The 16,912-nt window shown below is 37.6% G+C and overlaps 1 protein-coding gene and 1 long non-coding RNA gene across 2 annotated transcripts; both read right to left on the bottom strand.

The window, feature by feature from the left end:
- Nucleotides 1-996: 996 nt before the first annotated feature.
- LOC107833446 (uncharacterized) lies at nt 997-3,236 on the bottom strand. The gene is made up of 3 exons (XR_001659196.1): nt 2,641-3,236; nt 1,560-1,686; nt 997-1,265 (listed from the first exon to the last, which is right to left on the bottom strand). It is a non-coding gene; the product is annotated as an uncharacterized LOC107833446 (long non-coding RNA).
- A 2,925-nt stretch (nt 3,237-6,161) lies between these two features.
- ckap2l (cytoskeleton associated protein 2-like) lies at nt 6,162-15,731 on the bottom strand. The gene is made up of 9 exons (XM_007575694.2): nt 15,538-15,731; nt 14,187-14,253; nt 14,050-14,104; nt 12,233-13,422; nt 11,941-12,136; nt 10,874-11,032; nt 9,430-9,490; nt 7,526-7,679; nt 6,162-6,648 (listed from the first exon to the last, which is right to left on the bottom strand). The coding sequence occupies exons 1-9, from the start codon at nt 15,575-15,577 to the stop codon at nt 6,351-6,353; spliced, it is 2,220 nt and encodes a 739-aa protein (XP_007575756.1). The 5' UTR covers nt 15,578-15,731; the 3' UTR covers nt 6,162-6,350.
- Nucleotides 15,732-16,912: the final 1,181 nt, after the last annotated feature.

The raw sequence follows: 16,912 nt of genomic DNA, 5'->3' as shown, positions 1-16,912 counted from the left end.
TCTCCTAAAAACAGTTTACAATAAATAAAACCACTAATCTGCACCACAAGTATACACAGCTGCCCAGACCAAACCCATTTCATACTACAGAACCGACCCTGACAGAATAAAGACTCAAAGAACATCATCCCACACTGTGGATGAGGTTCGGTTGGTTTCAGAGGAAGAAACTACATGAAGCCGGAAACTCTTCAGAAAAATGGTGGAAGGCTTAGCTCTTAGGTTCCTGCAGAGCAAAACACACAACAAAAGGTAAGAGCCAAGAAACTGAAAACTGACTGCTCATATGTTCTCCACATAAACCACTAAACTGTTTATTAATGGAAAAAAACACTAAATATTCCTGAACTACAACATTTCTCAATTTAGATCTTTTCATACCTGTTTGAATGTCACAGGTGTCTGCTCTTGTACACAGAGCTTGGACTTGCAACTACCAATTAGTCCTGCAGTTGACCTCAACTGATGGCCTTCACCGGCTTTGATGTCTTCCATCTCCAACCAGTCATGCACAGACGAACACATACCATTAACTGGTCGTGCTGATTCCACCAACTGTGAGAACAGAAAGACACATTTAAAAACTGAGTTTCAAACATTTTTTAAATCTATTGTCTCTTGGCCCAGGAGAATGACGTCCCTGAAGAGGTTTACGTCTGCGATCAGTTTTCTGTTCTGACGGCTTCCTGCTGTGAATAAGGTGAACTGAAGTTCACCAGGGATTTGATCAGATGAGTCAAATCAGCCTAAATAAACCAAAACTTAAAGGGATGTAAGATTATTTGTCAGATGTTACAGTGAACCCGTGGACGGGTAGGTTAATTATTTCATGGAACGACTGCTGGAAATTCAACGTTGAGTCATCAGAGGGAAGAGCAATTCTTACATGAAGCAACAATTTATCTACAGGTGAGTAAACAGCTTAGCTAAATGTGCTTTGGTACTGTTTTAATCTGTTAGTAAAACGTAATTAAAATCACTCATTAATAAGAATCGGTTCTGCTGTTGGAAAAGGTTTTCAAAAAACAGTTCATACTGGCTCTGATAAAGGACGCCATAATATTTTCATTTTTAATGTTAATAGACTGAAAAGTCAACAAATTATTCTGTAATTATTGTAATTTTATATTAGTGGATGCTTACCGTCAGGGTTCCTTCTACTATATTTAGCGAATAATGTTTTGAGTCATGTTTGAAGTTGAAAGCCACATATTTCTTAGTCAAGCCGTCAGTGCTTTGTCCATAAATGCAACATTCCACGCTGTCTAAAAACAAAACAAAAAAGTCAGATGTCAGTGTTGATTCCTCCATCCAGTGCATTTTCCAACAATCAGACTCATTTTGAACAATTTGCCCTGGCTTTTCAGGGGCATTGCCCAGATTGATAGCTTGTTCTGCATTTTCAGGCACCTTTGATGTCAGAGATAATAATTACATTTGTAGAAACATTACTGAAATATTTCTGTAGACATGTCGCAGGTGTATATCACTCAAACATGCAGCTCTAACTGTTCAGCTTCACTAAAACATAACTCGTTATTTTTGAGGGATTTTCCTACCTGCAGCTCCTTGCTCATCAACCAAGAACAGCTCAACCTTTGAATCCTTTGATTCCTTTGATTCCTTTGAAATTCGGGCTTGAACATACTTTCCGTCCACCGTAAGGTGAACCTTCGTAGACTTGTGCTAAAATGTGAAAAATAGATACAATAAGTAATGTTCACTAAGCACAGGTCGGTCAGTCTGGACCAGAATTACCAACAGATCGAATTTGCATTTTAAAACCTTCTCGTGAGTCGAACATTATAAACAATACATGGTAGAAGTAAAAAAAAAACAAAACAAAGTACACTGAAAAATGCAAATATATTTAGTCAGATTGTTTCTATGTTACAAGGAGTCAGACTTTATTACAGTTGAAACCAGAAGTTTACATACACCAGATAAAGACATGTACTTTAGTCATCTCTCTGCATGAAGTGAAATCAGGCCAAACGTCTTTTGTTTTAGCTCAGTTAGAATCACTACATCTTTAATGTTTTAGTCAGTGTATGTAAACTTCTGGTTTACATTATAAAAATACTATATTTATGTATTGATGGTGGTTCTTCTTCAGGTTTTCTAATAGGAGCTTGTTTGTTAAGATAATACGTCATTAATTTTAGCACTATGTACATTAAATGAGAAAAAAAACTATTTAATTGTTCTTGTTTAAATATCAGCTACCTAAAGTAATTGGAAAACTCTTTTCTCTTTAAATTTTAGATTTGTCCTCATTATTTTCGAGTCCTTTTTTCCTTTTCTTTTGACTAAATAATTTGGAGTCTCATTAGTGGGTAACATTATGACCAAATTTTAGTTGTTTATGTTTTAGGAATTGCTTTGCAATTTTAGAGTAAGTATCTGTGTTTTTTTTTTCTCTAAACGATCCCTAGCAGTTTTAGGACTGAGAAGACAAATACAAAGAACCTGTTGGGAATCTGGCAGTAGCAGAAACTATAAAACATTTTGCATACACAAGCTGCGGAAAACTACTTTTCTGATCCTTATCTCCTCCAATATTGCTCCACACCACCACATGAGAGACTGTCATAGTAAAAAGAGTACATGTGTCAAAATCTGACATGCTGTGATACTCACCATCTCTCGAGACATTATGTGAAGCAGAGAAGTGGCTGCCTTTTGGAGAAGGTGATCTGTGTGTGTTGCAATGAAGAAGTGAAGGTTGTGTCTCACAGTGGAGCTATTTAAGTGTTTTGGCTCTTGGTTCGGTTCCAGCACAGGGACGAATCAACGACGTCAAAATTAACGGCACGTTGTCGGGCCAGTTGTTGTTTTAGGGCGTTTCTCGCACAAATTACAACAACTTTAAAAGTTTTTCTAAGTAAATTTGAAAGATCAACTCTGAAAAACTGGTAAAAGTGAAGCAGATTTTTATTTCTGAATATCCAAACCGTGAACAAATTCAAGTTTTCATAAGCATGTAAAAATCCAGTTGTCTAAGGTACAAAGTTTATTCAGAGTGTATATTTACTTCCTTAAGTTGAAGACTTTCATTTGTGATTGCATAGTGAACAACAGGATGATCATTTATTTATTCAGACAGCTGTGGAAAAAACTAAGAGACCACTTAAAGTGATCGGTTTCTCTGATTTTCCTCTTTGTAGGTATATGATTGAGAAAAATGAACATTGTTCTTTTATTCTATGAACTACTGACATGTCTCTGAAATTCCAAGCAAACATTTTATATTTATTTGCAGAAAATGAGAAATGTTCAAAATAATGGAAAAGATGCAGAGCTTTCAGACCTCAAATAATACGGAGAAGACAAGTTCCTATTCATTTAGAAACAATACTGTTTTAACTCAGGAAGAGTTCAGAAATCAATATTTTGTGGCATAATCAGGTTTTCAGTGGTTTTCAGTGCAGTGGTCTCTTCATTATTTCCAGAGCTGTACATACAGAAGTACGCCCACAACATAGCATACATTAAAAAAATTAAAAAAAGACGTGCTTCAAATTTTAAAGTGCGCAGATATTTTCAAAAATTTTGAAAGAAGTTGTCATCCACCAACATTTTAACCCCTCGGCCACATCTGAAGAGATGCAACAAAAACAAACCTAAACAATTCCTTCTATTGCAAATTGTTTTGTAATTATTTTCCTCATAAAATGAAACATTTGGAAAATTCTTATCACAACAAAGATTGTTGTGATAATCTTTGTTGTGATCATCACGACAAAGATAATCACAACAATAATCACAATCATTTTGGTCTTGTTTTAAAATAAACTCCTGCTCTACCGCCGTTTGAGCAGAAACGTTGATTAGAAGGAGCAGAGCAGGGTAACTGGTTCATCCGGTCCTGGATCAAAGAGGAAGAAAGCTCCTGAGATTAGATTCAACAAATAAGTTTTTCTCCTGTCATTGTTCAATTTCTTTTGATTTTTTTTTAAATAAACCTGAGAAATGCCAAATAAAACAGATTAAGACTGTGGTTCTTCCATCTCCAATGATGCAATCCAGAAGTCAACCTACATTTAATGAGATCAAATGATAAACCGGCAATAGTCAAATCAGGCTGATGAATCACTACTGCATACAGGTCATACCTTAACTCAGGTGTGTTCAAACGATTGTGTAATGGTCTGGTTTCACTTCACACTTATCAGCGCAGATGTTGGCTCCAGCTTGACAATCCAACAGACACGGAAACCATCGGTTCTGTTGTCCCGTTAAAGAATATTGCTAAAAAAAGGACAACTTAAAGGGTTAACACTGAGCTTAGTCTATTATTTTTTACAAAGAATTGATAGTGTGATTTTTTTTTTTTTTTGCAACATTTGTCACCTTTAGCTGCTGCACTGTATCAAACCAAGCCAACCTGTTCCCCTCCTCTCCTGTGGGGGCGCTGCAGCAAGAACCACTGAAGGAAACGACAGAAAAACCTTGCTTACCATTTCTGCCACTAGCTCTAGACACGTGTTTGTTTCAGTTATATTTACCCAGAATGCCCTCTTGTAGTTCACTTTCATCTCAGATTCATCTCGTCCCATGAACATTGTCTCATCTTGTTTTATATATTGCAACACAAAACATAAAACATTATTACACCTAATAATGACAAATAGTTAGTATAAGAAAAAAAAAATCCTCCATCTTGGTGTCATCATGACTGATCCAAATAAACTCAGATATTTTATTTATCCTATGGAAGGTCATAATGAAAACAGTTCAGATTAGCCGTTTACTTTAACACATATTCATCTATATGTAGCATTTAATTTTTATTTCTTTAAACACATACAAACATTTGGATTTAGTTAATACAGTAAAAATGTACACAAATATCCAAACATGAACTTTATTTAAAAGAAAAGCCCAAACAAAGAATATGTTCACAAGGTCAAACTAAAGCAATGTGCTGTAGTTCTGCAAAACTTTAACCAGAAGGTTGACCAGAGCGGCAGCGTTTCTCTCTTCTTCACTGCGCTCCGTTCTTCGAGCCGTTCTGCTTTCACAGCTGCGAAATACCGCTTATTCTGCTGCGAAGGTTGACGAACTTCTGGCGCCGCTCATGGTTCTGCTGCTCCACACCGAGCAGCTCTGGCCGCAGACAGCATGTCCGCCGGTCCATGTTGCTGCCAGGAGTCTGCAGCGGCGTAAATCAATGCAGTCTACCGTCAATCAAAAATCGCTTCCGCACAAAACCTGGGTTGGCGCGGCTGGAACCACCCCAGATGGGGAGGAACCTGGATGGTTCGGGCTGGGTCAGAACCGGCTAAAACTGCTCTTGTGAATAAACAGCTAACAAGTGGCAAGATGTTTTACTTAGAAATAAAAATAATAAAATAAAATAAATATAAGTCCATAAATAATTATTGATTTGTTTTCTTGTTTTAAATATTTGAACTATTACCAAATGGTGATGTAGCCTTTCCTGCTCATTTTCTCATTTCACTCAACGGTTTATTTTTAACCTGTCATTCACGAGAGGACCCAAATTTGGGTCCTCTAGTGACAGAGGTGTCAAACTCCAGTCCTCAAGGGCCTCTGTCCTGCAACTTTTAGATGTGCCTCTGCTGCACCACACCTGAAAAGAATAATTAGGTCATTAGCAAGGCTCAGGAGAACCGATCTACACAGGGAGGAGGTAATTAAGCCATTTCATTCCACTGTTTTTTACCTGTGGCACATCTAAACACTGCAGGACAGCAGAGGACTGGAGTTTGACACCCTGTCATTGTGAATGACAACCTGAGACCAACAGGTTAAGCAGTTATGAGCCACATGGCAAAACATGCAGGCCTGCACAAGTTACTTGGCCTGTTGTTGCTAGGTAACCAACGAGTGAGAGAGGTCATGACACCGACCTTGCTCAGCCGTGAGGTTCTGGACCGGGGTTCAGTGACATTACTGAGCATTTTATTGGACACAATAACTATTGATACTGATGATGTGTTTAGTCATAATGATTATTGAATGATTATTCATCCTTGTCTGAGTTTGATTCCTCTCTAACAACAGGTTCTTTTTTGTGTGTAAAACAAATTCTAGTAAAAAGACAGTGATTAAAAAAAAGAAATAAGGATTTTATTTTTACACTTTTATATCTTTTTTTTTTGCAGAGCAAATAAAACAAGATTCATGACCTAATATCAAAGTTTCCCTTCTGTACAGATAGATTTAATAAATGATTACTGGTTCAAGTGCCAAGTTCTGAGTTTAAAATCACAAAAATCATTTGCATCTGCGAATATGAACATTTGGGCAGTAACAGAGTGCGACTACAGACAGCCTTTGTCTGTCTGTTATTTTAAAAATGATAAAGGTGTAAGTTGATGAATTTAAAAACTGTCGTTAAGGACGAGTTTGACGGAAACTTTGTCTTCAAGTGCCTCGTTCTGTCTGTAAATGTACATGGGTGTGTTGCTACCAGAGCAGCTCGATTCTTCTTCACTGGTTTCTCTGCCCTCCTCCGAGATCAGATCACTGTACGAATTCACACAGACGTCGTGGTCCTGGAGCGACGGCGGGTATCGGAAACACGATCTCTCGATTCGCACAGACCGTCGAACCGGGGTGAAGAATCGGACCTCCTGCCCTTTGACCCTGACCGGTTCCTTCTGCTGACTTGCTGGGCCCCTAAGGGAGGAAAAACAATCAATAACTGAAATAATTTATGACATTTTACTGGTTAAATACATATTTATTACAACAAAAACAGTCTGCCTTCCTTTCTCTGCTCGACCAACTTTCTACACAACTCTATGGTTTCCTCATACTTTGGTTTGATTGGTTTCAGTTCCAGCACAGTGACAGTAGCGTGTCAAAGCTGAACTTTTGAAAATGTCTTTTAGTGTAATTTAGACAGTTTAATCACCATGGTTCTGGCTCAATTTGAAGTTAAACTTTGGGTTCAACTGTCTGAAGTAAAAAAAAAATAGTGAAATGTGTCAGTTTAATATAAACCAATCAAAGACTACTGCATTTATCAAAAGTCTGGGGAAAAAGGCATTTCCATGCTGATTTTTTTCCATGACTAAAAGTAAATCTAAAGCCCAACATGTAGCAGAAGCCAGTGCACACAGGCTCCACAGTGAAGAACTGTCATGGAGGCCACCTGTGAGACCACAGACTGAGTGTGTGGGGTGGAGATCCAGGACCTGACTATCAATCTGTGGAAGAATGCCAGTGGCTGAACTGGATCTACAGCACACCGCAGTTCTGAAGCGCATGCAGGGGAAGTAAACACTTCATCTGCTTGGGAGTCTCTCTTCAAAGCAGAGTCTGACATCTTACGTCATGTTGAACTTCAGTTTGAAGCTGCAGCCAGTGCTGACGCTTGGTTTTGCAGACCACCAGCTTTGCATTCGAACTGGATGCAATATGTATTCGATCCAAATACATATTGCCAGAACCAGCGTGGCGTGATATTGTGTTAAATATTTGTATTTAAAAAAAAAAGTCATTATCCACAAATAAGCAAAGAATTACTGATTATGATTAAATGTGAACACACCCGGGAGTCGCAGTGATCTTGTACTTGACCACGGATGAGCCTCCTCTCTCTCCTGTGATGAGAACTCTGACAGGTTTGGGAGTCATCAGCGGGTCGTTGCCACGGTCTGGAGACGCCTCCGTGGTTGGAGAGCCATCGTCCCGTTTTTCATTTTCTTGAGGAAGAAAAAAGGGTACCACTTTATTTGGAGGGGTGTGCATAAGACTGACATGACACTGTCATGAACATAACATAACATCTATCATGAACATGAAGGGGTCTTTATGACAATTGTCATGAAGTGTCATTCGGTAAATAATGACACTTTTAATGCAAAATTGGCATTTTTAATGGACTTTGAATGAAACGTTTAGAGCAACTTTGCATTAAAAGTGTCATTATTTACCGAATGACACGTCATGACAACATTCATAAAGACTCCTTCATGTTCATGACAGGTGCTATGTTATATTTATGACAGTGTCATGTCAGTCTTATGCACACCCCTCCAAATAAAGTGTTACCGAAAAAAGGAGAAAACATTGAGGTGAAGGCAACTCACGAAAACAAAACAATCAGAGACGCTTCAATCGAGAAGTTTTTGTCACCAATAGTGACCGGTGATGTGGAGTCCTGGTCTGATGCTAGATTAAAATTTATAAAATCACCACCAGCTCAGCAACTTTTAAATGCAGTTAAATGACAGTACTGCTTTTGTTGCATTAGTGTTGGGTTGTAGCTACAGGCTGGTATCTGTTTTTTTGTGACAGTTTGTCTGAAAGGTTTTTCTTCAGGTCACCTTTGAAATGCTACTCTGACTCAGAGTTAGGCTTCACAGCGGCGCAGTTACAAGCTGCTTAGCAGCAAGAAGGCAGCAAGTTGCCTGAAAAAAAGAGCAATGCTTTATATTTGTTTTTAAAAGATTAATTTTACTTGATACATAAAGCCAGTGCTGTCTCATAAACTCATGTTTTCCTTCTACTCAATGTTTCAAGCTGAACAGTTTGCTGAAATGCTAGGCAAAAGTTAGCATGTTTTTTCTCCGTTTTGCCATCATTACTGCTGAACGCAACTCTACTTATTTGTGTGACAAACCTGTAAAATGATGTGAACTTGCTTATAAAACATTGCAGAACTAAAGCCAACAATAAAAGACCAAAATTAATTTGGTCGCTGTGTGTTCAGACAGCTGTCTGCACCCTGCTGACGGGTAGGAGCTACATGGCGCACCGGTTCGTTCATCATTTGGACTGTTGCTGTTTTTGCTGGAATGTATCTGGACCTGTTACTTCACTTCCATAGTGACTCATCACCCGCTACGTACAGCGTGTTAGAGCCACACTATGAAAAAATAAAATAGAATAAAGTCATACTATTACGAGAATAAACTCACACTGGGATAAAGGTGTAATATTATGAAAATAAAGTTGAAATAATGCAAGAATGAAGTCATTATATTTTGAGAATAAAGTCGTAATAATACGAGAAATCATAAAATGATTAGAATTAAATCTTAATGAGAATAAAGTCATCATTTCAAGAATAAAGTCTCAATATTACAACTTTTTATATTATGATTTTATTCTCATATCTTTACAACTTTATTCTCGCCATATTATGATTTTATTCTAATATCATGACTTTATTCTCATTACAGTATATTAGAAGTTTAGTCTCATTATTCCGACTTTAATCTCCTAATGTTATGACTTTATTCTTTAAATTTCAAAGCGTAATTTCTTAGCGTTCCCTTAGCGTGATTAACATGGAAAGCCCCAAATGATATAATTTTGAAATGTTGTAGAAGATTTTTTCGGTTATTTTCTCGTGCTGCTGTGAGCTGTCGGGATGTGAAGTCTTTTCACACATTATTCTTTTTATATATGCAACCAGCCCAGCTGTTGTATCCATGGAAACGCCATTACCTTGGATTTCGTCTTTCTTCTTCAGAATATCAAAAACCACAGTCCGCAGTTCATCCACTGGCTGAGGAAACGGAGAAACAAAAAGGCAAAACACAAACAAGTGTTATGTCAAACTTTGTTTTATTTCAGTCAATCAAGCCATCAATTTTAGCTTTAAAGCACCTTCATGTTGGAGGCAGCTCACTGGAAACACATAATAAAGGGTATTTCTGAACTGGGTTTGACCCATCCACAGTCTGCAGGTGTGAAGTAACTGAAACTGGTGGGATTCTCCCTTTTTCTCACCTCTTTGTAAGAGGGCTGGTGGATATTAAAAGCGATGTACTTTAATCTTGTCTTCACGTCCCTGGACGAGCCAGAGGAGTCATTGCTATATTTTTTGCTTAATTTCTTAATAAAATAATAATCAAAATGCATTTTGATTCATTCTTGATTGACTCAGTGTTTCACCTTAGGTAAGACTTAGTTATTTCCTTAACACAAGCGATTAGATCGATGGTGAGCCTTAAACCATTAAAAACTGCTTTGTAACGATTGTGAATTTGAACATATTAATGTGTTTCATATTACATGCTGTCAAACTCCAGTCCTGAGGGCCGCTGCACTGAAACTTTTAGATGTGGCTCTGCTGCACCACCTGAATAGAATAATTAGGTCATTAAGGCTCTGGAGAGCTGATCTACACAAGGAGGAGGTAATGAAGCCGTTGCATTCCAGTCTTTTGTACCTGTGGCACATCTAAAAACTACAGGACAGCAGAGGACTGCAGTTTGACTCCCCTACCGTGGATAGAAACTAGGAAATTGTAAATGTTGCCGTGCAGACCATGGAGAGTTGAAGCACTATCCTAAAGTCTGAAAACAAAACAGTTATTTTGTTTGTGACAAATTTAAAAAAAAGCAGAATGAAGGACTTTTTGCAAGACAAATTTAATCTATTAAGTTTATTTTAGAGTAATATCGAAATCCTGTGTTCTTGTGAATTCAACATCGTCTCTTGCCTTGTGGGTTTCGTTACACCGCAGACATGAGCAAAGTTTCATGTCAATACTTGCACGCGAAACGGCTCTTATTCACTGATCCTTTCTACCACCACAAGCATCTGAGGGCTGCGTTTAACAATAGTCAGCTTACTGTTGCAAATTTTGTAACTTTTTTGCTATAATTACTACAGAAGCAAATAGGTATAAACCAAATTAATCAGGCATCTAAATATCAGAGACTGACCAGAAAATGGATGGTTTATCCAGAAAACAGTGGATAATGGTAGGGAAACGTTGCAGTAATTGAATGTAACTGTGGATAAAGCATCCAAGCTCAAAATAAATTGATGCCACTGACGATGGAAAACATCTATAGTCGATCAGATGATAATGTGCTCCAGTCACAATTACCTATTCAAACATTACTGCTTTCTTCCAGTGAGAGTGAAATATGCTGCTCACCTCCAACACAACTCGAACAGCCTCTTCAAACATGGGCAGCACGTCCAAGTTTCCCTCTTGCTCCATCAGCCGGGCTCGACAGATCCAGTACTTGGCGAACTTCTGAGCCACCACCGGCAGCCGTGAGAGGACGTCCTCCACCCGGTCAGCAGGGCAGCCCTGACCACATGGACCAGACATTGAAGCTAAACTGTAGGTCAGGTTTTCTTCCATTTTTCTTCTGTTAAATTAATTTGAACAAACCAATTCCAGGCCTCTACACATTAAAAAGTGATATTCATTACTTTGCTTCCTTTAAATGATGTCTATCCTCGCTAGATTATTCTTATTATTGGTGTTTATCACATGACTTATGATGAAATTACAGCTGCTTATGGGAAAAACAACAAGAGCTGCAGTGAAGGTTTGTTTTAGTTATTGATTATTCTGATGGTTAATTGAATCATTGGATTAAAAATTCACTTTCTACAGATTTTTCATTTAGCCACTTGAGTCATTCTTATACAATATTGAAAATGCATTAGCAAATGCAAATATATAATTCAATTTAATTACCTAAAATGTGTATTCCTTTAGAGAACATTTGATCATTTGTAGCAAACGATGCATTTACAGTTAAAAAATATATATTTAGACATCAACATGTGAAAAGCTCAGCCCTTTTTATTGGACTTATCAATATGCCCGATCTGTTGATTATTGCTTTATTAATGATTGGATAACAAAAGGTGCTTAATTTCAAATAAACAGAATTTGAACCAGATGTAACTGCCACTTGATGAACTCTGGGTAAAATTTATTCACAAGGTTTTTTTTTTTATCTTAAATGCAAAATGTAAATATTTTTTGTACAGTTTTGCTTTAATTACAGCTCTGAATATGTTGTTCTTTCAGCAAATGGCCTTTGAGTCTAAACCCTCCAGTTAACGATTAACAGATTGCCGAAAAAGTAAATTATTTCAATAAATGACTCAGGATAAATCACTTCAGCCTTAGAGTCTACCTAAAATAAAAATAAATAAATTAAAAAATGAACAAAAAGATGCCCACCAGTTCCCTCTGTTTACCTCGGCGAGCAACTTGATGCAGTCCTCCAGGGAGCGGTCCACGGCACAGACGACAGAGTGGGCTTCGTCCTCCAGCTCCATGGAAGCCCAGAAGGGCTGAGGAACCGACACAGTGCGTGTGGCCGGCGCTTTCACTGGCATCGGAGGACGTTTGTAGGAAATCCCCTTCGATTCTCGCCATTCTTGGAGTTTCCTCCTGACAACCAAATGTAAAACAATTCCTAGCTAAATATTTAACTCCACATTTTAACCTTTTTTCAAACAAATAGAAGGAGTGCTACATTTGGCTTACATCCTCTCCTCCTGCGCAGCAGTCAGTTTCTTTATTTCAGTCTGTGGAGCAGTTTTAACCGTGACCTTTGGCGTCTTGGTGGCTGCGGCCCGGCCCAGCAGGCTGATGGACCTGGAAGGCTGCGGTGCGGTTCGGTACCCCCGCGCAGCAGCTGTACATTTTGTAGCCACATGCACTGAAGGAATATTTCTAGATGTTTTCTGTACGTTTTGTGTCTCTCTGTTCGTCTTCGTTTCCCTTCCATCTTTAGACCAAACTCTCTCATCTGTCTTGACGGCTGTCGAGCTGCGTTTGACTGATGGCCTTGAGGATGCTGGGGCATCAGCTTTTACAGACTGAGTGTTTTTCTTTACTTGAGTTTTAGATGTGTGAGCAGACTGCCCTGCTCTTTTACTGGTTAACACGCTCTGCTCTGGTTTGACAGTTTTGCATTTGGAAGGCCCAGCTGAGCGAAGTCCAGTCCATAACTGGCTCCTTCCAGTTGGTTGTGTTTGTGTAACAGGAAGCGGTTTAGGTTTAGGTTTATTCTGAGCTTCGGCTTTACTCCCAGCTCTTGAATTTGTAGGAATCACCAGAGCCGGCCTCTGAGAAGCAGAGGCCGATGACATTCTGCTGGATTGCCCTTTGCCCTTTGGATTCTTAGCAGTGGAGGAAGTGAACGTCTGACGCTTTGAGCCAGGTGGATGTGATGTGTTTGATTTTGGATTCCTCGGCTGGATCACTGCAGGTACAAGCCCCGTTTTAGTCTTAACGAGCGGGCCAGTACTAATCCGACTGCTCACCATTTCCAGTGGGCATAACGTGGCCCGACTTGAGGTTATGCTTGATTTGGGTTCTGACTTTGCTGCATGTGTACAACATCCATTTAACTGCACCTTGCTCAGGTTTCGACTCCCTGTGTGAGGCTGATTTTTCTGAGTTGCAGCTGGGGTGAAACTGGATTTGGAAGACAGTACGGTGTATGTTTTCCTGAGCAGGGGATTTTGATAAACTTTTGTCTGTGCTGACACGCTGCTGGATGATGAGCAAATGGCAGTTTGTTTTCCATTTGTCACATTTACTTTGTCAGAGACACCCAGTGCTCTTCTTTTGGGAGGATCCTGACTGCGCTGAGGCACCAACGTTTTATCTTTTGAATCGTGCCACCTCATCCTGTCGGGTGGAGCTTTGTTTTCTTTTCCCATAGCAACCTGTGAAAAATAAATAACTTAATAACTTATTTTTCAGCACGTACACCATCCAGTTGATCTCTGCAATGGCTTTGTTGGTGATGACACATTAATTAACCAGAAAAAACAAGAACAGTAACAGTAAACATACACATTTCTAATGAAGTACCATGAATGATCAGGGATTCCTGAAACACTGGAAACAGCACTTTATTCAGGTTTACTAACCTGAACAACACATTTAAAGTAATAAATGTCTAAACCACAAGTCACTACAATTAGCAGAAACATTTTAATTGTGGAAAAAAGGCAATACAATACACTAATTTTACCTGTTTTTGTGAATGTTACAAGTATATTTGTTATCTATATTTGATAGTTATTATTGTTGTTCGGGCGGCATGATCAACATACTATCCAACAATTATTGCATTCCCAACACTCTTTTGCAATATGAATATTGCACACTGATAATGTGATGATTATATATGTTGGTGTCATATTATTGTGCAGTCCTAGTTTAAATGAAAACTTCAGAATGCTTGAGTTTATTGACACTCCATTCTGAGGGAAAGTAAATTTAATTTTTTTTCCTGTTTGTTAATACCCTTGAGTTAATTGTAGCACTTACGCAAGAACACACCTTACCTTCAGAGAGGTTTTGGCAGACATTTGATTGTGAGAATCCCTGGGGAGGGATTGCCTGAAGAGAAAAACAGCAATTAAAGGGCCTCTGGCATTACAACTCACTGCAACGTTTTTGGCATTCCAACTTTTACACTTACAGGACGTTTGGAGGTTTCGGCTTTCCTTTTGCTGCCAAGTATTCCATCAGCTTCTGTTTCCGCAACTCTGTGACGCAAAGGCAAAAGTCTGGTTATTTTAAAACAATACAGCTCCAAACTTTACTTTGAAAATGGATGTTTACTGATAGCCTTAAAATAATTTGGGCTTAAAATCTCATCACTTAACGAGCTTATGTTTGTCACAGCTCCTCCTACCTGAATAACTTTAAACTGTGTTAAAGGGTTGGATCTCTGCATGGAGCATTACTTCCACAAATCTCTGGGACATTTGAGGGAATGAATGCTCCTCAAGTGAAAAAAATGTTCTCAAAATTTGGCACATTCCTCAAAGTTTTCAGACTACGAAGAGATTTAATTAATTAATTTATTCGACAATTATGACATTTATCTGAAGTAATCTTTTTAGACTTTAATTGTTAGAGATGCTGTGGGTAAAATAAGTTTTAAAATCATCATCAGTTATATTTCTAATGTAAACTTTCCAATATAATTAATAACAAATATTGGTAACAGCTGAAGCAATCCATACATACAAAGAAATTAAAGCAACTTGGTCCACAAATGATAAACTTGATGAAGTTATAGGTCAGAAAATTAGGATAAGAACAGAATATGTGAAGAAAAACATAATCAAAAAGTTACTGAAAATAGGAATAGCAGCTTGAACCTACAAGAGAGGAAAATAAGTTTTTCTGACAGTATAAGACAGGCAATTATATTATACAGACATCATAACATATTGTACAAACATGATAAACATGAGACTGATAAACATGATCAATAAATCACATATCCATTAAAAATAGTAGGTGGGTTCTGATGTGGAATAAATGCAAACCCTGCAGTGTAGCTGTCTTTGTTATGCGTTTCCACAAACAGATTAGGGTCACAAAAACATATAAAAATATTTTATGAATATTTATGACGCATAAAATAATCCAGGTCAAATTTGATGATTCATAATGCCGTTTTTAAAACAGGACCAACTTCAATTGTTTTTAAAGTGGACTTAATCAAAAACAGTGAAATAGTCCTTTACTCAATGCTCACATAGAAGCTAACAGTGAACTGCTAATTCACTGTAGACTTTGTTACTGGTTAGTTCGTTTAGCATTGTGCTAACTTGTTTATTTCAGTATTAGTATGGAACAAACTCACATCTAAAAAGAACCATCGTTTCAGACTTTGAGTGAATCCAAACAAACACAAAGAAGAAAACAATAAGGTAACGTGTCAGTTATTTCAGCTAACGTTCACTAGCTATCTACTAGCCAAAACAAGCCGAAACAGATGCATAAATTAGACGTTTTTACAAATTAAACCTGCCAACCTTTTCTGGAAAGCAACGGTGCCGACTCACTCTCTTCCATATTTACAAATGTTAACTTCCTTATTTCCACTTTACTAAAACTTTTAAGAGTTTAGTTTCAGAAGCGCAGAATAGTCAGACGTTAAACTGTGTCCATAACAACTGAGCTCGCGCATCCGTATTTGAAACTACCGCGAGTGTTCTCCTCCTCTTCACTGATTGGACAGTTTGAACGTTTGAATTAAAAAAAATAGTGCCAAGGACAATACGCTTGCGCATAAATATTGTGCTGATTGGGGGAAAGATGTAAACAAACCACGAAACTAAATCTAAACTAAATCCAAAATCCCATAAACGACAGACGTTTATGGGATTTTGGATTTTTGCTCCGGAATAAAAAAACTTAACACATACATACTTTATTTAGTTAACATGTTATAAAGGCAATTACGATGAAAAACATTCTGTGCAAAATTTGGGAGTCTTTGTTATAACAAACGCTATCTGGTTCTAGCCTCTGATAGATAATATTTGTCAAGGTTCATGAAATAAAAATCTGATAAAAATGAGACACACAAAGCAAGATCTACAGAGTTCAATTAAATTGCATTTTATGGATATAAGTCAGCTGAACAATTAAACAAATGTGATTCAATATATACAAATACAAAATGTAGAGTAATGATCATGTAAAATGGATAAAGATTATTTAATAATTTTTGGTTGTGCATGAACTGATGCTGCTGTATAGTGCAATGCAAAAGTACTCATACCTCTTCTATTTGTATCACAGTTAAACGGATAGACTATAGCAAATCAGCAAATAATACATTATTTTTAAAATTTGTATTAAATTGATCATCTAAAAAGTCTGCATTTGTATAATTAGTGCATTTATTGCTTTCTAATAGTACATGGAGATGTTGTGTGACTTCATTATATCTCTGCCACTATGTTTAAGTAACAACTTTCTTGAATTAAAGGCTAACTATTCATCTTTTTACTTTTTGTCATATTACCTTTTCACAGACACTAAATAATGCTCTTCTTCTGGAGAGTCCTGACTAAGCTGATCAAACTTTGACCTTTGAAACCTGTCATCTTAATTTGTCAGGAGGAGCTTTTTCTTTCCACTTTACAATCAGCAGTGGAAAACAGTCTCTTTTGTATTTATTTTTCTGCACGTACTCTATTCCATTTGTCGCCGCAGCATTTTTATGAAGTTGATGACACATTAATAAGCTATTACCATGTCAAAACCATTGTCAACAGAAATGGTTAGTTCAACTGTCTAAAATGTCACTTTTCATTGGCACTTCCTCCTGTGAATTTATTTATAGCATTTTAGTTATTAATAGCCTTTTTATTAACATCACTCTTCATAGGTATTTCTTTC

This window comes from Poecilia formosa, unplaced genomic scaffold, assembly GCF_000485575.1.
Source record: "Poecilia formosa unplaced genomic scaffold, Poecilia_formosa-5.1.2 Scaffold386, whole genome shotgun sequence".
Lineage (NCBI taxonomy): Eukaryota > Metazoa > Chordata > Actinopteri > Cyprinodontiformes > Poeciliidae > Poecilia > Poecilia formosa.
This window is presented reverse-complemented; position numbering and strand designations above follow the sequence as displayed.